Source organism: Solea solea, chromosome 21 (genome assembly GCF_958295425.1).
Source record: "Solea solea chromosome 21, fSolSol10.1, whole genome shotgun sequence".
Taxonomy (NCBI): Eukaryota; Metazoa; Chordata; class Actinopteri; order Pleuronectiformes; family Soleidae; genus Solea; species Solea solea.
Genome location: NC_081154.1, coordinates 8,483,076 through 8,510,972, shown reverse-complemented (window position 1 = coordinate 8,510,972; position 27,897 = coordinate 8,483,076). Strand labels below are relative to the sequence as shown.

General features: G+C 40.7%; 2 protein-coding genes across 2 annotated transcripts; one reads left to right on the top strand and one right to left on the bottom strand.

Moving 5' to 3' along the window:
* Window positions 1-25: 25 nt before the first annotated feature.
* On the top strand, window positions 26-16,673 carry tbx21 (T-box transcription factor 21). The gene is made up of 6 exons (XM_058621488.1): window positions 26-873; window positions 9,315-9,469; window positions 10,285-10,406; window positions 10,887-11,045; window positions 11,710-11,771; window positions 12,135-16,673. Exons 1-6 carry the CDS (start codon window positions 326-328, stop codon window positions 12,943-12,945), a joined length of 1,857 nt encoding a protein of 618 aa, XP_058477471.1. The 5' UTR covers window positions 26-325; the 3' UTR covers window positions 12,946-16,673.
* On the bottom strand, window positions 16,631-27,775 carry osbpl7 (oxysterol binding protein-like 7). Its single transcript, XM_058621489.1, has 22 exons — window positions 27,629-27,775; window positions 24,607-24,822; window positions 24,221-24,364; window positions 24,084-24,137; window positions 23,890-24,003; window positions 23,658-23,810; window positions 23,441-23,564; window positions 22,866-22,984; window positions 22,677-22,766; window positions 22,327-22,477; window positions 21,908-22,014; window positions 21,629-21,797; window positions 21,359-21,505; window positions 21,056-21,192; window positions 19,985-20,122; window positions 19,670-19,733; window positions 19,490-19,568; window positions 18,690-18,834; window positions 18,449-18,599; window positions 18,132-18,258; window positions 17,651-17,773; window positions 16,631-17,228 (listed from the first exon to the last, which is right to left on the bottom strand). The coding sequence occupies exons 2-22, from the start codon at window positions 24,736-24,738 to the stop codon at window positions 17,120-17,122; spliced, it is 2,577 nt and encodes an 858-aa protein (XP_058477472.1). The 5' UTR covers window positions 24,739-24,822; window positions 27,629-27,775; the 3' UTR covers window positions 16,631-17,119.
* Window positions 27,776-27,897: the final 122 nt, after the last annotated feature.

Sequence of the window (27,897 nt, the reverse complement as noted above, 5' to 3'; positions counted from 1 at the left end):
ATAGGTTAGAAAAGGGAGTCTGTGACAATGTTAGTGACTCAACTCGTCAAAACAGACAGAACCGTCAATTTCTCGGGTAATAAAAAAAAAAAAATGTTTGAAGATGAATAGTCGTATTTTTGAAGCATGGCTCTGAACGACCAAGACAACACAGTTTAAAGTTTGAGGTATGACAGAGAGCTGTGCGTCCTGAGAGAGGAGAACACTCCACACTGCGTTGTTTTTAGTTCTTTTTTCTTTTTTTTTTACTGTGTATGTTTTATTATTAATATACGCAAGAGAGAAGACTTATGACATTGCGCACAGACCGGGAGCGGGGTTGCAAATGGGCGGCATAGGTGGCAACCTCTACCTCAGCATGTTGAATGGGGCTGAAACGCAAACTTTCGGAAAGAGCACCGACATCAGCAGTCACCTCCACCGCGGCAGCAAGGATCTAGCCGAGTTTAAAATGGGGATTCAGGACGCCAGATTTTACTACCCGGACTCTGTTCAAAGCGGCCAGGACGCTCTGGCTCTGCAGTATCACTCGGAGCAGGCGGTGGGAGGGTACGCAGCGCAGCCCGCCAGGTTTTACGCACAGACCATCAGCAGCTGCCCGTATGGCATGGTGCGCTCACCGCCGAGAAGCGGTGCCGGGCAGGGTTACATCCCGACGGCGGGGGAAGGATTTCCTGCGGGCAGTAAAGACGTGTATTCTCCGTCCCCGGAGAATTACGCTGCGACCTTTCAGCACAGTTACCAGCGGCCGCCTCTCTACCCGTTACCTGGGCTACAGGTGAGCGGGAAGACCCAGGCTCTGCTCAATAACTACCCGCTGTGGGCCAAGTTCCACAAGCTCCAAACTGAGATGATTATCACCAAACAGGGGAGGTAAGTTCTGACCGACAACTCCTGGATGTCTCACTCGTTTGTTTACACTGCACTTTGTTCACTCTTGATGTGACTTTTGTTTATTTCAAAGACAGAAAAACATCTGGATTTTCTCACACTAATTTACTCACTGCCAATTACAAAGTTATTTCTAAACGAATTTGTTATAAACACTTTGGTCATGTTGCACTGAGGTGAGCGTGGTCAGGTGCCAGCAGTGAAACCTCGTTAAAAGTCCATAAACATGTACACTTTGCGCAAAGTTGTTTAGTCATGATTATAATGCATTTGGAAATTTAAGAGGAACTTAATTAACTACAAAGTTCCGTAATTTCAATTGTATGTCTCAACAGAAGCGTATTCATATAAGTTATTAATGACACAACCAGTAATTCATTGCACATTTAAATCGTTCTGTAAAAAAAATTATAATAGTATATCAAATGTGTTAAATCAGTTAAAAGTGACCTCTGAAAGGTACTGATCCCCTGGATTTAACACAACTGGTATTAACCCGCAAAAGGGACGATAATCAATTAGATTACAGTGTTTTGTTTTTCCCCCCCTCAGAGATTAATGACCTTTAGGACCAGAAGGTCCTTCGTTAAATCAGCTGTTAAATGCGCAGTTCTCCAGCCACTTACATATTTTTAGAAACAAAATAAGGAAACTAAATGAAATATACAACAAGAAAAAATGTGTTCCATGATTTATCTTTAAAAAGATAAGAGATTTTTGGGTGTGTTTTTTAAAAAAAAGTGATAAAGTGAGGAAAACAACTTTAAAATAAAATTAAATAAAGAACTGTGTCTTGCGCATATTCTTGATTTGGCAACTTTATTTATTTTTTTGCTTAATTATGCTCATAATGATGAGCATAATTAAAACATTAATATGTAAGTGTCACCATATAATTCAGACAGTATATGAGCGCAGCGCGCTCAGCTACTGACCCGAGACACCGCTGCCGGCCGGGTCCCTCTCCTCCTCCTCCTCCGGTGGGTCAGCGAGCATTTGGACGCGGCCGTCATGTCGATGAGGATTAATCCACTAATAGACGACGCTTGTGTCTGACAGAAGGTTTCAGGCCTTGTGTTTCTCATGGAACGGAAACAAGTGCACAGTCACATCAGGGGACACTGATATATGTCCAATGATTTGGCACCAAGTGCCATTTTAAAGTTAAAGTTGATGGAGAAATGTTTTGGTTTTTTGGGGTTTTTTTTAAACATGTACATGTCCTTTTAAAAGCTGGAAATAATCAGTTTTATTCTCAATTTCTTAATATCACATTTGAAATCGCCAGCTACAGTTTTGCAAAATATGACCCATTGTTTCTTTACTTCATGGTTGACTGTCACTATACACCTGTCAGTATTGTGGTGTGTGTCTGTGTGTGTGTGTGTGTGTGTGTGGCCTGTACCTGTTAAATACTTGTATTTATAATTTCCACCTGTCCTCAAAGACTATATAACACATTAACACGCACATTGACTTTTCTGCACACTCTCTTTAAGACAGTAATAACAGGAACGGTGAGATGGTTGCAGAGGTGTTATCCTTTCACATGCAACAAAAAAGCTAATTTTTTTTTGTTGCACGAAAACCACAAACCTCACATCACAAACATATCAAATCATTCCGATGAAAGAGTTCTCTCTTTCTTTTTTTTAATCCATTGATCCCTCACTGACAAGCACAACTGAAAGTATCCAGCAAAAATAAATAATGTTGAAGGTGCCCTAAGACTTTTTGCAATGCAGAAAAAAAACAAAAAATCCTGCAAGATTTTTGGAGTAGTTCAGAAAAGGAAGAGTACAGAAGAAAAGAAAAAGATGGTTTTCAATATCAGAGGCGATAGCCTTCTTAAATTTTCATCTTGGTGTCAGGCAGCCACAGTAATTTTGCAGTGTTTTTTTGCAGTGGAGTCTTTGGATGTGCAATGTTAATCAAAACCTTGGTTTCTGTACGGGTGAGAGAAAGTGTAGAGTGAAGTAGTGAGAGAAGGGTCAAACACCACTGAGCCTTTAGATGGCCACGCTGAGAAGGTGAGGCATCTTTGAAGTTCAGGAAGTAAGAGACTAGATTCTCTCTTCCTCTGCTTTCTTCAGCCTGACACTGGGTGTGCAGCCTGACAGATCTCTCAGAAGTTTTGCTCTTGTACCACAACTGGGCTTTGAAATCTGGAGACATTTTCATGGTCTACAGCAAAGGGGGTCGAATTCATCTGCACTTTTCTTGAGCTAAATTCAGATCACCGCACCCTTGAGTTTTCTTAGAAACACACCGTACTGGGATTTTCTGATGTTATAAAAATGTACGTGACTAAAAGTGAAAAAGACAAAGTGAAACTTTATTTCCTCATTAATTTGTTTGACCATTGAGCTGATCCTACACCTGGGGCTTTGACTTTAGAAATGAGTCAAGGGCACAGACTTTTCCCTGCAGTGGTATTTTCCCTAAAAGCAGGGGGCTTTCTTCTTTTTGCAATATTTGTTGAATAATAATTTGTTTAAAGAAATAAGGATTATTAGATAATCAGCCTGACATGTTGCCTGCAGTCGAGCAGCATTTTTAAAACTTTTTGAGAGATTCAAAAAAATAAATGATCACGTCAATACGCGTGTATTTGACTGTAGAGGACGTGCTGAAGGAAGGAGGCGAGTGACAGTCATCACACGACCAGCGTTCAGGGAAACAATGCAGAGCTTAAACTTCAGAGTCAGAGGAATCATGCTCATCTGCTCTCTCTGCTCCACTGAGTCCAAACTGTGATTGGACTCTCGTGTCTGCTTGTTTTTCAAAGAGGGAAGAATCCCTTGATTTATTTTAGGCTGAAGGACAAATGTCATTATTGCATCACAAAATGAGGGCTGCTAACATATATTCTTTCTCATGTAACCAAAATGAAATGTGTTCAATTTCAATGGACTGCAGCTGCCAATTTATATGCACACACAATCACTGAATAATCAAGTCTCTTTCCAAAGTAGGCATACTTTGGAAACGATCACTTCACATCACCAAGGAAATTAGAGTGGGTGTCCTGTCTTTGAAGGCTGGCTGCAGACATTTCAGCCCACTGTTGTCAAACTCATTAGTAATCCTCATCATCATCATCATCGTCGTCACTCGCACTGTTTACATTGTTTTCAGGGATGTTTGGAGCCAGCGTGCTCGACTTATCTTTCTTTCTCCTTCTGAAAGCAGAAGTGGGACTATTTCAAGGTTTTGACAGACTGGCTTTTCACTTCCTGTTCAGCTGTTTATGTGTGCATGTGCGACGCTTTTCACAGAAAGGCATCGAGTGCCAATATTTTCTGATCGCGACACAATTATTGTTTCCTCTCACCACATTAAAACCCCCGAGTGGTAAAAGGCGTATTCCTAATGCGCATTGTTGTTTTTCACTGGCGGTTTTTCGAAAGGGTTTGATAAAATCTCGAGGTTGAGTTTAATACAAAGCCATGTTTTCTTACAACAAAAAAACAAGGCAACGAATCTCATGAAAAAAATACCAAAACTAAACTCATAATGATCTCATTAACAAGTCTTTTGTGTGTGTGATGATATCTTATTGCTCAGAAATCTTCTCCTGGTCCCTAATGTCACATCAAATTTTAATTAATCCATAGCAGAGAATAGTCCCTACTCTATTTTGAATACTTTTTAAATGAATACATATAGTTGAGAACCATTTAAAATATTAATATTTGAAAGAGACTCTCTTGAGGAGAAACAGTTGAGCTGTTTTAAAGCTCCAGTGTGTAACGTCTGTCGCAGAGTGTCAGTTCCCATCCAGACTTATGCTTCCGACTTCGCTCATCACATGTGATGTCCAACACGTCACTCTGTGTCACCACAGACACAAAGCCGAAATCACCGCTATACTGAGAAACACGGCGAGAGCCGTGTGGAGCCGACGAGCTTCGTCAGCATTACGGGAACTCATTTGACAGCGTTTTGAATGACACAGACATTTGTTTACGTGGAAAATGTACACCCTATAGCTCGGAGCATGAAATCGGCAGTACATAAATTATATTTCAGCATCTAACGTTGCTGAAAACCCTCTCTGAAAAATGCCAATGCTGAAGCGAGAGTGTCTAAGTGTTAAGGGGAGCTCATTCGTGTCCAGCAGCAGCTGTAGACTGGCATGTTTTCATCATAGATGATGAAGCGTACACGCGGTGACAAAGACTGGACCTGAACTGCTGTCTGGATGAATCAGCCGGTGCGCTCATGTAGAAAAGTCCACTCCCTGGTGAACGTGCAGCTTCTGTCCTCCTCTCAAGCCTTGCATCCCCAGGACAAACCACTCACCTCTTCCTTCACTCTACCCTCTGCTCTTTCCGTCTACCTTCTTCTAACCTCAACCTCCCCCTTGCCCATCTTTCTCTCCCCAACATCCACACAGTTAATTTTGATTTGTTTTAAATGTCACCACCACTGGAACCGTCTCTGTATTACTGGCTGGTTCACCACACACTGAAGATATACCCCCGTTATGAGTATTTGTGCGCGTACACCTGGACCAGGCTGACGGAGGCACCAGCCGTTTGTCATCATTGTCAGGTTTCCAGTGAATCAGAGTGGCACAGGGGGCAGGTTGGTTAGGGAGCCTGTCTGCACGCTGCAACACAACCGGTTTGATTCCCACCAGTGTTTGTGTATCTGCTTTTAAAACAAGCTGCAACAAACAACAGCCCGACATGCAACAGACAGAGCTGTCCTCTTTGATGTTGTCATGAAAAATAAAATAAATATGTGTCACGCTGTTGTCAGGAAGCAGCAAAGCTACTGTACCGCGCTGCCTCGACCACACTGACAATACCTGCACGCTGTTCTGTGTTTTTCAGCTTCTCTCTATGAACTTTGTACATGAAGCCTTAACACGCCCACACATGCAAATAACCCCTGTGTTGTGTTTTCTATGGTTTCCCTCAAATTGTCAAGTACTGATTTCCTATAAAAGGCTCTAGTAGAAGTGAAGTAACAATGTCAGTAAAGCAAAAAAATAAAAAATAACTACTCGTCTACTTTCCAGATCCCTCTCACGCTGTGTAGGATTAAGCCATTGCTGAGCAGCCGAGTTTCTGTTTTCACTCGTATTCAACAGTGCAGTGGAAGAAGAGCCCCGTCACCTGTTCTCTGCGAGCCACTAAAGAGCTGCAGCCACGATTGTGTTTCACAGGGAATTATGATTGATTGTTAAACTGGACTCACCATGTAGCCAGAAAGACCCAACTGGGACCGTTCAGTGGAGGGTTTTGTCTTACCACTGAGGGGTGAAGGAGGATGAGAGAGAGAGAGTAGGCCTGTGTGTGTGTGTGTGTGTGTGTGTGTGCTCAGCTCACAAAGAGCCATTATTCAAAGACGCAAACCACAACGTACAGTATTTGTGAATGTGACAGTGTTTTCATACAAGTTAGTGGAAATTCTGACTCGAAGATGACACTCAAGAATATTCAAATCAGTGACGCAAATAGCACCGCGTTAAGTCTGATATTGTGATGTCAAAGATCCACAATGGTTTTTAATTCATGTGTTTTAACAGCTGCTAGAATATCATTATAATATACACTGAATGTTTCATGATTGAAAGGCAGTTGAGTACTAGGGCCAGGTAATATTTCAATAAATATATAGATTAAAATGTACATTTTCTTAGGGGTCAGAGGGCAGAGTAGTTGGCCTGCAGCAAAGAGACCCAGATTTGCGACCCGGTCCGAATGAGGGCCTTTCTGCATGGTGCTTGCAGAGAACCATGGTTCTCCGGTTTCCTCCCACAGTGCAGAGGTTAATTGGACACTCGTAGGTGTGATGAACTGGCGACCTGGCGACCCTGTGTCGGCTGAGATTAGCTCCAGCTCCCTCCGACTCTCAGGTGGAGTTAAAGCTATGGACAATGACTTTCTATGCATGTTTTGCCTCAGATTCATGATATGTTTGTCGCGTTATGTCCAATCAGAAGTTTAAAACCACAATTAGCATTCAACATTCACTCAGGAGTTTAACTCAATCTTTAATTGACAATTAATTGTGATAACTATTGATATTGACTTTTCATTGTGATCATGTTTTTGGCCATTTTGCCCAGTCCTACTAAGCAGTTAAAAAGAAAAAGAGTATAAAGTGATAAAATGCACTGTAGTTTCCACAAGTCTCTCTTACAGAGGGGAAAGAACGCATTAGGGGACAATTACAAGCTGCAGTTTAATGCACATTTGGTGCTGCTAGACACTGGTTATAGTCAATAAATCGCATTTCTTGAATGACAACAAGACAGATACAGAAAATGACCTTAAATTTGAATTGGTCTTTAAAAAGGTCACAGTGTTGTGAACTTTTCAATGAAATCACAAGTTATGTGATGAAAACCTATGTTTAGTTTTTAATACAGACATTACAGACATATGCAGTACCAAAAAGCTTTAATTCTACACTGACAGAAATTAAGTCTTTATAGTCATTATACAAAATGACAATTTATAGACAGTCCCATTGAGTGCAAACAGAGCAGTCTAACTAATTACTAAAACATAAAAATAATTAAATAGTGTATATACATTAGGAGAGTATGTGAAAAATGATTCATGTCCAAATGTAGCTACAGAAACTCACACATGTAGAGTGAGGCAGCGTGCACACGATAACACACACACACACACACTCTTCTCCTCTTGAACGAGGACAGGCTCTGCTGCAGATGACCCGCCAGTCTGCTGACAGAAGCCTGGCACACACGCGTGTTTTTGCACCACTAAATGACCACACTGCCTCGGGGAGAACACCCTGAATTAAAATTAGACGAGTTTCCATCCGACATAATAGTGTTTGCAGTTTCTCTAAACCTAGCGCCACTAACATACAGTTTCTGAAAATGCTTTATCAGATCATTATGTGTTTGAAAGTTAGAACTGCGTGTTTGTTTTGTATTCACCAGTGAGATCTTATCGACTTCTTTCAAAAACAGTTTCAGGGTTAGGGTTAATTACCTAGATGTGATGGTTAAGATAAGGGAGAAATGGTGAGGGTTTGTATGCATTATGTCTATAAGTGTCCTCACTAAGAATGCTATGCAATAGTGTATGTGTGTGTGTGTGTGTGTGTGTGTTCCACTCCATAGCCTCGGGTGCTGTTAGCCAGTGTAAAGCAGCTGGGTCTCATGTTGAACACATTGCCCTGATTTATCAGACACAATGCTTTATTATGATTCAAAGAAATAAACAAACGTGTGTAACACTTTTATTCATTTTCCTGCAGAGCGTTTTTAGATGAGTCCGTTGATATAGAGAAGAAACTGCAGTCAGTAACCGCTTAGCTTTGCATAGAGAAAGGAAGCAACGGGGGGGGTGGGAAAAAACCATGTACCTCAATCTTTCGCACATAAACTCTCAACAACAGAATAGTAAAAGATGTTTATCAGTGAGCGTGTTATTTCAATACTTTGATGCTGATGTTTTTGAGTTATTGTGGTCTGATCCTCTGACTTTCAATCAGCTATTTTTTTTTATTTCTCATTAGCTGAGATGATCGCAAGCAGATAAATAAAGTGAAAAAGTGACTGACTTGCCCAAAAAAACATACAAATATTAATTTGGTGGTTTACTGTTTATTACATGGGAACTGAGGTAGTACTACACATGCTACTGGATCTCTAAATCTAATATAAATATACCACTATATCATGTCAGAAGTGTCTTTTTGTCAAAGTATTGTATAGTGATTTTGTTGTTTCTCTTGGTTTAAGTTTAAGCCATCCTTTCCTGCTCCTTCACTGGGTTGCGGTGTCCAGGGAAAAGCCTGACCTCCTGGTTACCCCCCTCTAACTGAAGCCTGCCGTGATCGAAAGACGTTCAACATGTAAAGCTCCTATAATCAGGAGCAGCTTCTGGGGCATCATTTATTAACTGCAGCATTAAATATTTACCTATACCCTCCCCTGGCACCAGCATGCATTACCCTGATTCTTCATGTAATGAGGTCTGACCATGGAGCCACGTCCCTGTTTTACAACACATGTCATTGTCCCTTAAATATCACTTATTATATCTTCAATCACAGCAGAATCATTAATTGCACAAACGAGGACGACCTACACAAAGGGAATTAAATGATTTAGAGCTTTGTGTCGTCAGAGTTGTCACTGTCTCTGCTTTGCCTTCAATTAGCAGTGTTTGTCAAATGTGGATTTCAGTCATTTTTCCAAGGTTTAAGGCAGGAAAAAATGTACATTTTCATGAATAATATTTTATATGCAGCTCGTCCAAGTCCTTAATTCCTTAAATTTCTATACCCAAGCATTCAATTCCAAAGAGAAGTGATGTCAAACCTAGTCATGTTAACTACTGTCAACCTTATATTTTTGGAGGTATAAATAAATATCCAAAATCAGGAATCAAATGTTGTTGTTTTTTTCCCTTTATGTGTTTATTCAGGAGGATGTTCCCCTTTCTGAGCTTCAACATCAGCGCTTTGGAGCCCTCTGCCCACTATAACGTCTATGTGGATGTGGTTCTGGCCGATCAGCACCACTGGAGGTACCAGGGTGGCAAGTGGGTCCAGTGTGGGAAAGCAGAGGGAAACATGCCAGGTGCCTTTTTACCTTTTGCCCTTTCTTCACAATAATTCATTACAACAATCAATTAATCAAAGCTTCAAAACTCCTTGTCTGTTGTGTATGGAAGTGTCTTTACAGTTCCGTATGAAATGTGGTTCTCTTTCTATCCACGTCTCACACTCGCTTCCTCCCGTCGTTCATTCATCGTGTCTTCTTGTTCACACCTCAGATAAAAACGTACACAAACTACAGCAAGTCAACCAAGACAAGATTGTTGTGTGCGACCCGTGATAGACGAAACCACAAATATATCAATGAGAGATACTGCAAGGTGTTGTCACACTTTTACAGGTGTTAGGGAAAGGTAACCTCTGATGCGCAACAGCTGGGGAAACTGTGGTGAAACAGCTTCTGTCAATTAGATTTAATTGTGCACTTGTGTGGTGTGATCATCAAGGGTTAGCGGGTCACTGTGGTAATGCTGTGAGATGGGGCTGCAATTGTATTGAGATAGTGCAGAGATTGTGCAAAAAAAGGAGACGACACTCATAACGTATAATAAATAATATATGACAAGTAATGTGCTTTTCTTGCAGAAACTACTTACATAACCAGTATGATGTATAATTGCAGTTAGATAGCTCAAACAACAAGTTTTATTTCTCATATAATGAATTAATGATATACAGTATATCTGCTTGATGAAGTAAGATAAAGTAAAACAATAAGGATGCTTTTTTTTTTTTTTAGATGTAAGGGAATGTTGTACAAATAAGTAGTGAGTACACAATGAAGGAGTGATAGTTGGAAGTGTAAGTGGGACTCATGGTTTGCTTTTGTCCCTGCAGGGAACAGGATGTACATGCACCCCGACTCTCCCAATACCGGAGCCCACTGGATGAGGCAAGAGGTGTCGTTCAGCAAACTGAAGCTCACCAACAACAAGGGCAGCACCAACAATGTGGCACAGGTACAGTCCTTTGCCCTGTTCTCTGTCCCTTTAGTCTCTTTTTTTTTCTTTTATTTAACCTTTATTTAACCTGGTAAAAAAATTGGAAAACATTAGAACACTCTTCCAAGGGTGATCTGGCCCAAGAGGTCAGCAGCACATCCCAATAAATATCAGATTAGATATAGGAGATAATAATACAAACAATAATTTCTAATGTCTCCATCAGTATGTGTGTTTGCTGATTTTAGCAAATGAAACCAGTTTGTTCTTGTTCTTTTTTTAGTATGTACATTATAGAAAAGACAAGACGTGTTTATTTTCTTCATCATGCTTTTACTGAGTCAATTACAGTGAAAAAAATGCTCTGAGATGTCGATAGCATATTTACAGCCTCCTTTACAATTCCACTCTGTCGTGCTATTGTCGCCGATAAAGAAACAACCGTAAACCAACTGTCCGTTCTCCTGGTCTTTCTGTCCATCTCTCCATCCCCTCCAGATGATCGTGCTCCAGTCGCTCCACAAGTACCAGCCGCGCCTCCACATTGTGGAGGTGAAGGAGGACGGCTCTGAGGATCCTTTTCTCTCAGCCAAAGCTCAGACCTTCATCTTCCCAGAGACTCAGTTCATCGCCGTCACTGCCTATCAGAACGCAGACGTAAGTCACCTCCATCTCTCCCGACGAAGGGGAGAGAACAAACGTTTAAAGTTATATTACTGCATTTCATTTAATTTGCTGCATCAATGACTTCATTCATTGCAAGAACCACCGATTTTTTAGCACACCATAACACCATGACGACACCTTCTCAAGCTCCCTATAAAAGCATCTTAATAAGGTTTAGAGTTGAATGATTAATGTCAAAGGCCATGTTTCAGATGGTTTATGCATGCATGCGTGTATCAAAAATGCATGCATGTTCATTTACATTCCCACAACTGCACTGGGTTACTATAGAGTGGCTAAGTTTATCTGAGAGTCACCTCACCCCAGCTGACCCGAGTACTGTAGCCCCCCCCCCCCCACACACACACACACGCACACACGCATACACACACAGAGTAACAGCTGTTCTAATACATTGTGTAAGTGTCTGCATTAGCCAAGGAAGGACACACACACTGGTTTGTATTATGTTCCTATCATCACTACATGCTTATATGTGCAGTATGCCCACTCTGTTCTAGCAAAAACAGGAGAAAACCTCCACATGAACAATAAGCCAGTGGCCTCCTCTCTTCCTGCGCTTGTTTCTCACTAACTCCTTCTCTTTTTCCTGTGTCTCCTTTCTTTCATTGCCCTCCTCCTATTCCCTGCACAGATCACTCAGCTGAAAATAGACCATAACCCCTTCGCTAAAGGTTTCCGTGACAATTATGACACGTGAGTACTCGCTTTTTTTCTTTCTTTCTTTCTTTTTTTTTAAGATGTTTGCAAAGAGAAAAACGATGCTTACAGTGAATTATCGCCTTTCTGAGAGTGTATAGAACATGCAACCCTTTGCATTCATTCACCGTTTATAGAGAGACTGGATCGCTGCATGCTGGTGATTAAATGTCCTGAGTGCTCATCACCCTTTTAATACTGGTATAGCTGCAATAATTGCTCTGCTCAAGCATGCTGCAATGAAAGGGTGTGAGATGTTTGATAGATAGTTTGAGGTTTGGACAGGAAATAACACCTCTTTTTTTTTTTACTCTTCTTCTCACACACTCTTCGTGTCCCCTCCTCCTTCCTCCTACCTAGGCTGTACGCTCCTCCTGACTCTGATCGCCTCACCCCCTCTCCAACAGAGAGCCAGCAGCTGCTGTCAGGGAGCTGCTTCCCCCAAGGCTACCTCTCTGAGCAGTACATGCCCCAGAGCCGCTTCTTCAGTCGTGAGCCTATTAGCTTGGGCCAGCAGCACAAAGACCCGTCCTCCAGCCCCAGTCCCCACAGCCGCTGGTACCTGCCGCCTCAGCAGGGTGTGGCACCCAACCGGCTTGACTTCAGTTCCTCATACGAAGGGGATTTCTCTGGAAACAGTTTCTACAAGCCTTTCCCCTTGCAGGCGTCTGCTCACCATGCCCTCAGCTACTACCCTGACCATCCTTTTGCATCTCCCAGCGTGTCCGTATCAGGGGCCACCTCAGCAGGCTGGAGCACCAGTCGGCCTGCCCCTCAGTACCTCAATCACCCAAGTAAGCCTGGCCCCAGTCTGGGCTGGTTTAGGCCCATATCATCTTCCTCATCCTCCTCATCTTCCTCCATGTCGCCTGGCAACCCCAGGCTGAACCCTCCCTCGCTCCTCGAACCCCTGCAGCTGCCCGTGTTGCAGGACAAGCCCAAAGACACTGTGGGAGTAGTCGTGGAGGAGCCGTGGCTCGACGCTCCCTCTGTGAAATCAGCAGACTCTACAGACTCGGGCCTGTTTGAGGGCGGTGTAGGGGACAACAAGAAGAGAAGAGTGTCGCCCTATACATCCAGCACTGAAAACTCCCCGCCGCCACACAGTGCAGATGTCAGTGAGAAGGACAGCAACAGCAATGCAGACTACTACGGCTATTACACCCACTGAAGACCTCACAAAGCACAATGTTCGCTGCAGTCTCTCCCAGCGTCTTCCTACACCGCCGTCACGGCTCTGAATCGGTCTGTACAGTCAAATCCAGGTGCTGCAGACAAATACCAAAGCCACATAACAGAACATCGACTGTCACATCACTGGAGGTCACACCGCGCGGCCAGCCTCTCTGTAAAGTCTCCTTTCAAAGTGTCAAATGAGGGCTGCAAGTGATAAGGAGGAACTTTTCGAGGTTACACTCTCAAACTTAGTGTGGAACAGGAGTGGATGTGACTGGCACTCTGCCCTTAAGTCACATAAATACCAAACAGACACACAGTGCAGACCTTTGACTTAAACCTTTGAAACATCTAGAGATTTATTTAAAAAAGAAAAAAAAAAAAAAGGATCTGCATATCTGGTTGCTGACAGTCGCCTGCGGGGATTGTCTGTTCTTCCTGCATCAAATACTCTCTCTCTGTCTCCTTTGCGCTGTCTTGTCTCAGTCTGTCTTTTCCCTCCTCACCCACAGCCATTCACACATACTTCAGATACGCTCACGTTCACTGTGTGGGCAGAAATTACCTTTATCCCACAGGCCTCTCTCTTCTGATTCCACCCATGTCGTTTACTGCAGCTCCCACTAGTGGCGACAGTGGAGTGTCGCAGGCTGACAGTGTCTGAGTGAGCTAATGTGAGGGGGTTAAGAGAGATTAGAAGTAAGGCTGCTAATCTGTCTCAGCCCTTGCGAGGACAATCTTGTGTGTGTGTGTGTGCTGCTGTTCAGTCAATCAGGAAACACAGCAGAGATAGCAAGTCAAGCACAATCCTTAATATGAGGTTTTCTAACCAGAGGTTAGAGTTTACATTAACAGCAGACACACTGCCCACCTGGGATTTTTTTTATGGTAAAAAAAAAAAAAAAATGAAATGATGGTTATTGCAAATGCACTTACATCCCAGCACTGTATGTCTACAACACTGAAGTGAAGGTCGATGTCTCTGTTGCTGATGATCCTGATGATCACTGGGTTGAGCTCACTAGCAGATGTTTACAGAGGGGCACGGGGGAATTGTGATGATTATAATTACTGTATAACACTGGCTGTCTGATACTTCATGGACAAACTTATTCAGAATATGATTACTATTAAGAAAAGAGACAATAGGGTGACTGGAGTGTGAAACTTGGGAAGCAAAGTTAACCCATCTTTGTTCAAAGGTTCCTGACTATCTTTAGATTCAGGCACAGCAACGTTCATTGTATTTTATGTACAATGGTAATAAAAGTTATTCTATTATTTAAAAAAAAATGTCCTTTCCTCCACTGTCAAAGCACTGTTACTGAAAACTTCACAGACAAACTTTAAGTTGGTATTTTTATTACCAGTATCTCACTGTTTTTCTTTATTTATTATATATAGTTTGTTTTATTTATTTTTGCAGTCCATGCAAGTTTAAATCCCAGGTAAAAAAAAAAAGAAATATATATAAAGAAAGCTCAGGAAGCGCAATGGCAAAGGTCTGACAGTGATGTTAAATAAACTCTGTTTTGGTTGAATTGAATGAGAAAATAACTACAGTAGTTCAACAAATGTTTTCGTCATTACAGAGGGGATGTTATCAAGTTCATTGGGGTTGGAATCATCATCAATAAAAAAAACAAAAAATATGCAGCTTTAGTCTCATGCAAAAACAAAAGAGTAGGCCAGATGTGAGTGTGTGTTCCTGCATCTTCACCACAGAGAGCTTGCACACAGAATGAGCAGACAAGTCTTGAAAGTGGGTTATTCAGAGCAGCCACAAAAACCTGCAAGTAAACAGACAAGACGCTGTCACCCTCAGACCAACAGAAACAGGAAGCACAAAGTGACCAGACGGGCACTGAATTTCCCTCCCCCAGTCTGCCGGCCTTTCATGTGGTGACACTGGTTGACAGAGAGGCCCAGCTTTCGCTCCCTGTGACAGAAATGAAGAGTGAGGCTGCAGTCGGCGCTGATCACAGATCTGCTCCTCGCTCCTCTCAAAGAGTGCTAATGACCTGAGACAACACTGTAGGTGACAGAGTCACTCAAAGAAGACAGAGCGGAGTTACTCAAGGTGTGTGTGTGCTCCAGAGGAGATTACAGTGGCGTAGCTTGACATTTTTTGGCAAAAATTTCCTTATTCTTTTTTTTTTTTTGTCAAGGAAAGACCAGCTTAGCTTTGCGTAAGTCATGGAAACAGGGAGACAACCTGAGCCCACCAGACTGGCTGAGAAAGATTCTGGCAGGAGGACATTCATAAAAGCACAAATAGTCATTTTTGCACTTCAGATTTTTGTATGAAACAAAATAGACGTGATGTGTCAATCAGTAAATTTGTAGAGGTGCTGGCAGACCGTTTTTTTGTAAACTTTCAGAGTCAGGCTAGACTTTAAGGACCAGGGTAAACTTTGTTGATTTTAAAACATTGTGACTATTTTACAGAAATACAGGGTCTTCAGACACAACATAATTAATCAACAAATGAAAGTATACTTACATACAAACCAGCAATTACACTTATGTTATGACAATAGTTCACAAAATATGTATTGGGCACTTTTACAGATTTTGCTTTTAGTATCTAGTAGATATTTTCAGACGGGTGTGGGGTTGTTTTATAGTGATTATTTCTGTAAATTTAAAAAAGAAAAAAGAAAGAAAGATTCTGGCTACTGTTTGCCTTATTTCTTGTGTTATTTAAACTGCTCCTTTCTCAGCAAAGCTAATTTTATACGAGTGTATACAGACTGAGATTTGCATCAGTCTTGCTGGAAGTTAAAGACAATCACAAAGATGCACTTGGTCTTAAAGAGTGATGTTGATGCACACAGGACTGTCAGAGCATTTAATTAATGAAGTTCAAGTTTGAATTGTACGCTGGAAACAGAACAGACACATTATTATGATCAAGTGATGAAAAAAAAACGTGTTTTCTGTATAATTTTGTACTATTTAATGTTTATATTGAGAACAAGGTGATGATTCTACTCTTGTTTCAAGTGCAATTAATAGAAAACAACATGTTTAGAATTGATCATTGCCTTCAAAAACAACGAACACGGTCCAGTGGATGATTTCAATTACTTGTTCTGTAGTTGACCCTGCACCTGCACGAGTGCATGAAATCATACATTAAACAGCAGCAGAAGAAAAAAGATAATAAAGCTTTGACACACCTCAGGAACGACCTGGGACTGATTATGAGCCAGTGGGCCCCTGGGCACAGATGAGAAAAGGGCCCCGAGCCCTTCAGCCTGGTAGGCCTGTTCACTAATCCATCCTTGAGAACGACCCCTGCTGGATAACTCAGCTAGTGCAATTAACTCCAGCAAAACCACAAATCCGTTATTTAACATTTGATACCTCCATTTCCCTTCCCGTCTGTGTTTCCCTGAACACACATTTCCATGAGAGAGAGGCTAAGACTGTGTGTGTGTGTGTGTGTGTGTGTGGAAGCTGTGTTTCCAGAGATTTTACTGTATAATATAGAAATAGAGGCGTGAAGAAGGGTCAAGAAACAAGCATGTTATTTGTGTGTGTGTGTGTGTGTGTGTGTGTGTGTGTGTTCTATGTGCACTGTTTCTGTCAAGGGAGCAATTATCCTCCTTTGACTCTTTCGATGAGAGCTTATAAATAGCAATGCAGAAATAAATAATGGATGAAGGTTTCTGAAGGGGGAACTGTTATTTATTAAAGGTGGCTTAATTGTGTCATGTACTGTTGTTTTTTTATTCATGAAATTAAAGCTTACACATGACAAAACGCAACATTTTGGTGTCTCATTTTCCCAAAGTAGGAAGAGTCATTGTTGCATTGTAAGCTGGAGGACGTGTTTTTATTTTAATATTTACTTACAACATGCTAATTGTTATGTTTCAGAAAAAAAATGTATTCTTTTCAACATAAGTATATGAATACTGAGTGAATTTGTCTAAAAAAAAAAACACACATTACAAAATGAATATTAATGACAGAATTCTTTCTAAATACAGCAACTTTCTGAGACTATCAGGTGCAGAAGGTTCCCATGAGCCAGTCATGGGCGTACAGTAGAAACAGAAAAAAACAGCACAATCTCCACTCAGAGCAGTTCATATATGCTGTTCAAATATCCTCCACAGATATTCTTTAGTGTCTGCTGTCGCTTTGCACTCCAACCATCATCACCACAGAGTAATGTTGTCCATATTAACAAAGCCTGGATCCTCTCGGAGCTTCCAGTAAGAGCTGTTTGTCAACCACACGTCCCGTCCACACAAATCTTTGGCTTTCCTGAAAGAGAATTTAAAAAAACTATTATTACACAATTTTCTGTGATTCACTGTTTGCACAGGAACAGAAAGAGGATAATCTACCACCTTAGAAATGTAAGTATTTTGAGGAATATGTATAATAATTACCATAATTATTATTATTATTATTATCATCATTATGAAGACACTGTAAAGTTGTGTTTTTTAATGAACAATATTGTTGTACTGTACTATTGTACTCTACTGTACTGACTACACCTATTATGATAATCATTTTAAAATGTATTATTAACAATAAAGTTCATAAAACAAAATTATTTTATGGCCTTTGTTGTTAATAAGAACCTTTATTTGGCAACAAAACACTTTTAATGGGTATTTTATGACATCATTATAAAATCCATCTTTCATGTCATCTATAAACAGGAACTGAAAACTTACTTGAAAAAGTGTGGAACATGTTCTTCGCCCCTTTTAGCGAGCACTTTCCTCCGATCCCTCTGTATGTCTTCTATCTCGTCTTTCTTTCTGTCCGCTTCATTCACTTGTCCCTCCTCCAACAGTCTGCACAAACCCGGTGAAACCAAGAATTTAATCAAAGGAAAAGGCAAGGCCAGGTATGTTTTTATATATAATTCCATAACAATTTGCTAAAAGGGGAAATCACCCTTAAAATCACTTGTGAACAGAAGCATTTTCAGTCTAGATCTAAAAACTGCAGTGGGCAGTGTGTCTCTGTGACCATAAAGTAGCTGGTTCAAGCAATGTACTGCATAATAACTTAATCCTGCTTCTCCTTCTTTAGATATTTCATTTGTTATAACAAGCAGACCACTCTACGTCGATCTCAGAGGTGTTGGAGGGCTGTACTGCATAATAAATTACACTTCCAGACAATGAATGAACATTATTTTCTGCTCACCTTTGGTCTGGGCGCATACGGCTGTCTGTAGGGGGCAGTAGAGGCTCCAGGTCAGGGGTGAGTTCATTCAGCTCCATTGCTAAGGTGGAGAAGCCATAGTACAGTAGGTGATCCTTTGGCTGGGGATCTGTGGGGTGACAAAGGCTTTTCAAGTGAGCTGCTGCACACATGTGTCTGGATTTATACGGATTAAAAAAAAGGAGTCTGTCAGCCTAAGCGTATCCACAATAAAGAGTCGAAACATGAAGTTGTATAAACAAAAAAGGGATAAGAATGTAAACAATTATCTGGTCTCATTAAAGTCAACCCTCACTCACTGGGCTTCCAGACACATTTTGGAGTCGGCAGAGTGTCACAGAAGATGCCTTCATGCCACAGACCGCCAAATCGGTGAATGACACTCCCACTCTGATCCAGCACCATGCCCTGCACCTCGTTCTTGTTTGTGTCCGAGCCCCAATAACGGGACTAGAATAAAACAAAGCTTTGTTAGGAAAAACTCTAGATGCTACTAGATGCTATTTAAATGTTAAAGAAATGTGCAAAAGTTGAATTCACCTTGACAAAGGTGATCTTGCACGTGCACACGCTACTGTTAAGATTTTTGATGGTGACCTCTCCGTAATGCTCCAGATAGCGCTGCTGACTGAGGACATTATGGATGCAGGTCACCACTTTGTTCCACTCATAGTGGTCACCATACCTGAGGAAACCAGTTTAGTTTTAGAAAGTGCAGAGAAAAAGTCTTCAGTGAAGCAGATTTCGGGCAAACATTCTCCGATTCCAGCCTCCGAGAAGAGAGAGTCTGGGTTTTACATCATTGAAAAAAGTCACTAAAAGATTTGGATTTTGTGAAATCAACATTTTACAACATTTGAACCCTGTAAACAAGTCTCAACAAACAAATCATTAGCGTCAGTCAGCAATTATGCTATTGTTTGACATAAATGGAAAATAATCATTAAGATGTCACCTTCAATCAGTAATTCCATTATTAACATGGATTGTTCAGGACGAACATGGAAACACCTTCATTGTACATTAGTTTGTATATCACATCATTACAAACACCAGGGCAAGTGCAGCGGCAGAAGCAACATATGGACAGATGGTTGAAAGTTTGTCTTGTCTCTGCTTTGTGCGGCTGACTGATGGTGATAACGATCACATTTATAGAACTTGTGTCAGGTCTCATTGCTCCCAACAGATTTCTAATGAAAGGACGCGCCATTATTTCACAAAAAATATGACTCTCAGTTACACATAATGGTTAGCACCTCGCCTCATCTACCACAGACACTGCAATCAATTTGCAAACACAGCCCTAAGCCTGGTGAGAATAAATTAAAATTGTTTACCTTGGAAGAGTCACGTTCACCATTCCGGTTGGCAGAATCTCCAATGACTTCCCCCAGAATTTATTTTTCCATCTCTGGTCTGTTGACAAATGTAAACAAGTGGGCGATGGCAATATTTAATACGTACATGTTCAGTGGCAGCTTTTAAAAAAAACGGATTTTTGGTTTTATGATTCTCACCTTGCCAAAAAGAGAAGTTCTCTGATTCTGCATGGCATGCAGAGATGGGCGGATGGTGGCAGACCTGGTGTGGAGGACAGGTTAAATCTACTTTCTATCAAGTTCTAATGCTGGATAAGATACTTCATTATTATAATAAAAATAATTATATAATAATTAAATTGCAGCTTAATGTCTGTCATTTGTTTTAATAACATGATCAGAGATTTGACAGATCATCTTAATTTACTGAGCCGAGCTTCTGCCATCTCATTTTCCCAGTTTGAATAGATCTGTTCTGTTGTTAAAGGTTTAAAGGTTTCTTTCTTTGGATACCTGCTCGCTGATGAAGCGGAACCCTCGATCTTCTCTGACACACTCGTACGTTTCCCCGAGCACCGGGTTAAAGGGCTTATAGCGGTTTCTGAACGTTGCAGTGGAATATCCAGAGATGGCAAAGGCAGCAATGTAAACCTGCAATAGATAGAAAAAATTATTTGCATGCTATTCATTATCTGTAAGTAGCCACCCACTAATTTAATATCTCCCATTGAAAGCATCTAAAAACAGAAACCAAAACCTGGGCGCTGTTGAGATGACTGAAGTTGCTGGTCCTACACTTAATGAATGCAATAAACTAAGAAAAAAATCAAAACAAAGACAAAATGTTCCAGTGTCACTTTTCCTACACCCACCAAAGAAAACAAAATTGCCTTGTCTCGTTGCACCCCATCCATCACCAACTGATTAAGGAGTGTTGTTTTGACAATGGAGGAGTTTATTTTAAAAAGACCAGTTTCACCTAATACTATGCAGAGTATCAAACAATGCACTGAAAGTTCTTTTCATCAAGAGTGATTTCTCGGTGTAATGGAGACACAAACCAACAGAAACAAAAAAAACAGGCGCATTGCACAATGTCATTTGTGAACGCATCTGACGTGGGTGTCCAGTGAAAATAATTTATTTGTGCACACGTTTAAAAATGCTGCTCGCTTGTACCAATTAATGACAATATATAGAAGGAGAAGAACGTTATTGTCATTGTGGTACAATTAATTTTGTTCAGTAGTTTACTGAGACCGGCAGCAATAAACAATAAGAACAAAAAGGACTCAAATGCAATAAGATACAATACAATGCTACAAAATAGAGCATAGATGGAGAACAATAAACAGTGCCATGTAAACATTCTGACATTGGTTGTTGCACAAACATCAAGTTTAACAGTCCTGAGTGTAAAAGTGATTCTGTGCATTTGCAGCAGCTTGGGGAAGGGCTGTAGATGAAGATGGTAGGGGCGTGGGCTTACTATATTGTTTTATCACACAACAGCCAATGTGACTCTGTTGTCACTGTTTGTTTCCCATCTATCCTACAAAGCAGCGTGTGTTTCGGCAGGCTCACCATCCTCTGATAGGGGTCTGGTGTGTTGCTGGCAGTGTCCAGCAGCTCGCTGTACTCCAGCTCCTCACAAAGTCTCTGCAGCAGGTTCACAGGCTCGTTGAGAGCAGCAGGCATGGACACTCGAGCCAAGTCTTTACCTGAGGACGAAAAAGAAATACAAATATATATATATATATATATATATATATATATATATATATACATATACATATACATATATATGTATATATATATATATATGTATACTGTCATCATTTCTGTGTGAAAGCACAGTGGGGTGATCTACTCTGTCGAGGTGCTTGCCTATGTTATTGTAGAGGATAGCCATGAGGCCCACGTGGCTGTTGTCGGGACAGTGAGCAGGTAATGTGGTTCGACGCCCAGTGCTCTTGGGAACGACACTGTTAGGGGTCTTGGAAATGCTGGCGCGGTACTTGCGAGTGGCTGATGCTGTAATGTGAGTGAAAGGAATCAACTATTAATCATTTATAATTGTCAAAGCGCAGTGGCCCCTAAACACTGTTGACCACATCTATTTTCATATGTGTCGTCAAGGTAACTACATGTTCCCACCATGTCCCTCCTCTGGCTCTGAGTTGGTCGTGCTTCCATCGCTGAGTCCCGATTCTTCAGACACCTCAGAGGAGCTACCACAGACGACGTCGTCGCTGGCATCAAAGTACTCCGCACCTGAGTCGGCCACCGAAGGAGGCCTGAGGGATGAATGCTGCTCTGCTGAAGGCTAATGAGTGTGGAAAAGAAAAAAGAATGAAGCGCAGAAAACAAGCGTTTAAAAACCACATGGGGACAGGTACGAGAGGACCTGGATGAACGCTGTGACATGAATCTCACCTCAGTTAACGTGTTGGACTGGTGGATGGTGTTAGATTCCCAGACTTCTTGTATTTTCTGCCTCTCCTGGAAAAGAGTCTCGTGAACTGATTTCAGGGATGCAAGCACTGAAGGGTAATACAGAAAAGAGTTGGTGTGAATACATTTGCAGCAGAAAACATCCTTTACCACATAATGTGCATGATCATTTTTTATTTTTTATCAGTCTTAGGAGTCCAGGGTGCCTGAAGCTGTAATATTAGTGAAAACAAAATACTTTGTACATGTATATTTAAAGACACAGGTGTGTAGGACAGTGGCGAGAGGATTTAAACAGCAGACTGGTTTGGATATCCTTATCTTTAGTCCCACATTTCTCCATTGTCTTTCACCCTGATCACACGGTAATACTGCATACGCTGCATGGATTTTTCTCTGACCTCGTAACGATGTGGAACAGATGTCCTGCTGGATTTTCTTGCTCTCGGGCGATGTGACGGTGGGCGGGGACAACTGAGAGTAGACGTAGTCCGGGATGGAGGGCACTGATGCACCGAGGTGAGATGGACTGCTCAGGTGACTGGAGGACAGCTGTGATATGAACAGAGGAGGAGGAGGAGGAGGGACACAAATTGAAACGGTTACTACTCTCTGGCCAACAAACTGATCTGGCACCGAAGCTAAATGCAGGATTCATTAATTTCACTATTATTTTACTCAATTTTCTCTAGATCAGAATCATTTCATTGTTATACAAATAGTGATTGAGGAAGTTACAGCTCATTCTTACAATTCCCAAGGTCTCTACTGTAGACAGTGTGCGAGAGTGGCCCCACAACTTCCCTGACTTTGCCTTCTTTGGCTTCTCAAGTGAAAGATTCTGTAATAAAAATAGAGGATATATTAAAGCAATATATGTATATAATGATTATACATATTCACAAAGGGAAAGTTAGAGCCATGTCCGTCCACTGTCTACCTGCATGCTGATGATCCGCTGCAGGTCTCCGTTTGTGAAAGCCTGGCCCACCTCCAGCGCCTGCAGCCTCTGGATTAAGCGGTTTAGCTCAGACAAGTCCAAATGGCATCGGTTCAACTCTGCAAGAAACATTCAGAGGTATCGCTATATTTCATTTGATTTCAGGAACTAAGGGGTCAGACAACATTTATATGTGGACATGCTCACATTTTGGAGAGAAAAGATTAACTCTCGGGAATCTATACTTGTGGTAAGATAGTGGTCAATACTGGGGTTCTGGGAAAATAGTCTGACATATCAAGATGAGAAATTACATATTGTTTTTCACTGTACATTTTATGGCTTGACTGACATCATGACTGACTAATTATCCAGAATTATCCAAATGAATGAGAAATCATGCCACTATGAACAGAAGGGGGCAACTTTGATACATCAAAACCTTATGATCACTTTTTAGTAGTAGCCTGGTGCAGAGATAAGGAGGTCTGGCGATCTCACTCCTCTCTATATAATACAACACCATTTAATACTAAATAATAGTTGGTTATGACACACAAACATATTAGAACTACCATGAACACAGTTGTCTGGGTCGTGACTCTGCTGCAGCCAGGCAGAAACTTTTCTGTTGACAGCCGTGTTAGCCGAGGGCAGCGCTCCTGACGCCTGAGCCAAATCAATCACACCTGTGGAGCTCTGATGACGTCATACAGACAGAGACACAGGAGTTAATGCATCACTGACTTTAGATTCACTTGTACAACTGCTTGTTGTGGATGTGACATTCACCAGATCTCCATTTCTCTGAGCTGGTCCGGCGGCAGCGCTGTGAGACAAAGTCTGCATGAAGCCGCTGTGAACTTGCGCTGCCTCGTTCTTCTTGAACAGGCGGTGGGCTTGTAGTTTGGTCATCCAGATGTAGAAGAGTTCATGACTCTTTGCCTTGGTGAGAGAAACAAGTCATGGTGTACAGAGTATGTTTGACTTCATCATCTGAAATGTGTTTGAGAACTACGTTTACCTTCATATGATAGAGAATGTCCCCCGCATCCAGGTCAATGCGGTTTGATTTTTTATTTACTGACATTACCGCAAGACTAACATCAAGGGAGCCCTGGACCCGCCCCCTGGAGACCTTGGGAATAAAATAAAAAGATTAGTCTTAGTCAATCTATATGGCGAAAACTCATGTTATAAAATGTAATGTTGACTCACGTCCTGTTGGTTTTTGGAGTAACGCAAAATCCCAGCTTCCAAGACAAAGTATCTCTGAGGAAGAGATCATTAAAGGTTGTTTTCAATTGTCTTTATTTTCATGTCATGCAAGGTGAAAGCCTGAATGGGTTTCTCACCTTGTGCCAACCTTTCAGTGGCCACTTCCTCCTCTTGAGAAGATATCCTTCACAGACACCCGGGGTGGTCATATCCTGAGGATGGTCACCTCCCATGTGCATTTCTACAGGAAGGTCATCAATGACTTCCCAATCTTTGATCATCTACAGCATGAACAGGAAAGAATACCTGAGGTTACTTAATAACATTACATTTTGACACTTTTTGGGAATCAATCAATAGAAAATAATCAGCAAAAGTTATATTTGTTGTATTTTTTAAGATGCACAGTTACTTTCACTCTTCCCAGATTATTGTCACAGTAATACAGACTGCATTACAGTAACATAGAAATTCAAAAATACTATACTAGTCCACAAACACTGAACATGTGGACAAAGGTCACCTGTCTGGAGTGGCGAGATGACACTGTGCTGCTGCTCCGAGAGTGGGACGCTTTGTTCCACGTCGGCGACGACTTCTCCAGGCCACTCGCCAGCGACAGGCTGCGGTTGAGTTGAGAAGCGTATGAATCCATCTCCAGGGGCAGATCTCACACTTCTGTCCCTGTAGAGCCTGGCTGGTTGTCGAGAGAGATCCACTCTAATCCGCCGAGACACCACTGTGAGGTCAGGATTAGTTAATTACTGAAGCCGAGAGTTGAATATAAATCGAAACACACATCGACTATAGCGGTGTAGAGCTGCACTGATTACCTGATCAGTCAACTGTCCTGATAATAACTTTATTTGGATAATACGAGGCATTTAAAGAAATCACCCATGTCTATGATGAAATATAACAAGCATTCCAACTATTCTCTGGTGTTTTACTGGCAAACTCTTATTTTATAAATCAAAAAGAGGAACATAACTGGCAGATTAACCACTATAAAATTGTTAGCTGGAGCCATTACTGCAGTGCAGAGAAATGTGAGGATGTCAAAGGCAGGGCAGCGATTATAATGTTATTTCACATTTATGGAGTTGGAATCTGTAAATTTGAGGGATTTTCATTCCCAAATGAATTTGACCATAATTCAATAGCATAATTATTGCCTCTTGATCTTAGATTAGCAAATTTATTACTCAAAACATCGTGGACAACATGTCCACATTCATTCTCAAATGTCATATCCAAAGTGAAATATACAACTACAATGTGTCCTTGCATGAACTATTATGCATATTTTTAATGACACAATACAAATATTAAGTTTGATATTGCAACAAGAAGACATAAACTAAACATGAAGATGAAAGTGATGAAGAGAATCAAGAGAGCAGGGGAAGAAGAGACAGGACTCTTTCTAATCCAGTAATCCAGAGCTGAGCTCTCTGTTCAAGAGTGTGTTGCCATGAATGCTTCATGTATACACGTGGATACTCTAGATCATTCTGAATCTTAAATTCCCAGTTTTTTCCACATTACTGTACATGGGTGAATCCCATCTTAGAGTGCACCATTACCTGTGTAACAAGAGAAAAGATGTGACCTTTAACCCTTTAGAAGATGAGTGAGACACAGTATTACGCTTTCACGGCATGCTCCAGTCACACAAATACTGTCATTGGGTGAATTTAGCTGATATATCAGCTAAATTCTTTACCTGACCTCTAAAATGAAACGAATATTATGAGTCACTGTCAGCTATTTCTGAAAAGTATTACTTATCTGTATATAAATAAATATCATAAATAAAAAAAAATTACTCACTCGAAATGATAATAGCTAATTGGATCCATATTTAATCACACTGGTGGAAATCAATGTTGTTCCAGATGAAATAGATTAATAACTGAATAGAAATATATTCAGAATTAGTGCAACGACTTCTACAAAGTGTCATAATATTTGGGCTAATTCCAAACTCTACTTTGAAAATACCGCTACATTAACTATCGGGGGGGGGAAGATGCTATTATCTTGAGCATCTTCATCACTTAGGACACTATGAGTTGGGCACATGATGGTATAATGTCTATGTGACACCACGGCCAAGCAGAGGATTACTAACCTCAGCTTAATTGGTTTTTCAAGGGATGTTTTTAGCACCTTGTCACTCAGATGAAGAGGCAACGCAGGCAGAGAGAAGAACTGACTCATACATAAAAAGTTAACAGTAGGCAATTGAAAATGTTGATTCTTTGATGTGATACTGTTAACACTTTACTTTTTACTTACATAATAAAAAAGTTAAAAAACAACTCACAAGGTTTGATAGCAGTAACAATATCATTATGACAATATTACAATCTCTGTAGAAAGTTTGAAAAAAATAACAATAAAGCTTTGGATCAAATTCATCTTTAACTTGTGTTTATTGTGGCTTTTGTTTCATTGTGGCAATTATACTCAAAATACTCACCCTGTAATCGCACCAGATTATTAACACAATATCTACAAAACAGCAAATATTTACTTTTTCAAAGCATGACAGACGTGAAAAATCACATTTGAATGGCAGAAATCATTATTTCGTGAGCAATAACGTCACTGATAATTAATTGGTTTTCAAAATAATTGCATATTAGTTTATATTGACTAACAAACGTAATTATTGCACCAATTCGGAGGTTTCTTTTCTTTCCTTTGTTATTTTTTTTTATTTGCTGAATGACCATCTGATGCAGTTGAGACCACATCATTCAGCAGAACCAAATGTAGGTCATTTTACAGGATGCTAAATGAGTGGCACATTTGATCTAAACTGATATCTGTATAAAGCTGGACAGAAACAGTCAGGCTTGCCATTATGTAAGATCAGGGAAACTGACCTCAGTGATGAGAGCATGTGGTGGAAACAGGATGAAGGGATTTGCAGGTTTCTGATCTTGTGTGTACCCTTGGATGAAAATAAATAATATTCTGCATGTAAATTGTTTTTGTGTGTGTGTGTACGTACGTAATCTCGCTGAGTGCGATTAAAGTTCCCTTTCCATAAGGCTTTATGTATTTCAGAGTTAAAGCTCTGAAATACTATTTGTTTTTTTGTTTTTTTGTTTTTTTTTTTATAAATGGTATAAAAATAACTGTTCCATTGAAACTAAAACATAGTCCTGATGCTTAATCAGAACGCAGACATTCCTCATACCTGACACAGAACAGATAAGTGACATCACAAGCTCATTATACTCATAGATGCCAACAAATCAAGTCAGTTGACCCGGATGTACAACAGTTAATCTTTCTTTTATGTTTTACTGCAGCCAGTAAGATCTGATACATTTTTATGAATGAGTGTGGAACATTTCTAGCTCTACTTTTACAACAAATAATATAATCAAGGGACTCTATGTTTGTGTGCAGAGAAGTGTCGATAAATTCACCAAAACTGTTTTTTATTTGAACAATATTCCGTTCAAACTAAAAAAAAACCCGACTTACTTAACTAATCTAATGCGTAAAAACCAGTAAAGAACTCTTACCTGAAATCCACCCGCGTCTTTCATTATCTGTCGCAGTCCTGCCAGTCTGTTGGATCTCTAAAAGGTCCGGTTAGATGGTCGAAAAGCCGTGGAAAGACACCACATCCACAAACAAAACGTTTTCCCATCGATAATAGATATATAAAAAAACTGCAATAAAATAGGAAGACGGTCTACATGTTTCATTCGGTAATAAATCGCTTTGACTATAATCTCACCGCGGGGCCTTCCCTCTCTGAACTCTAAATCTAAGAACTGACTGTGCGTCG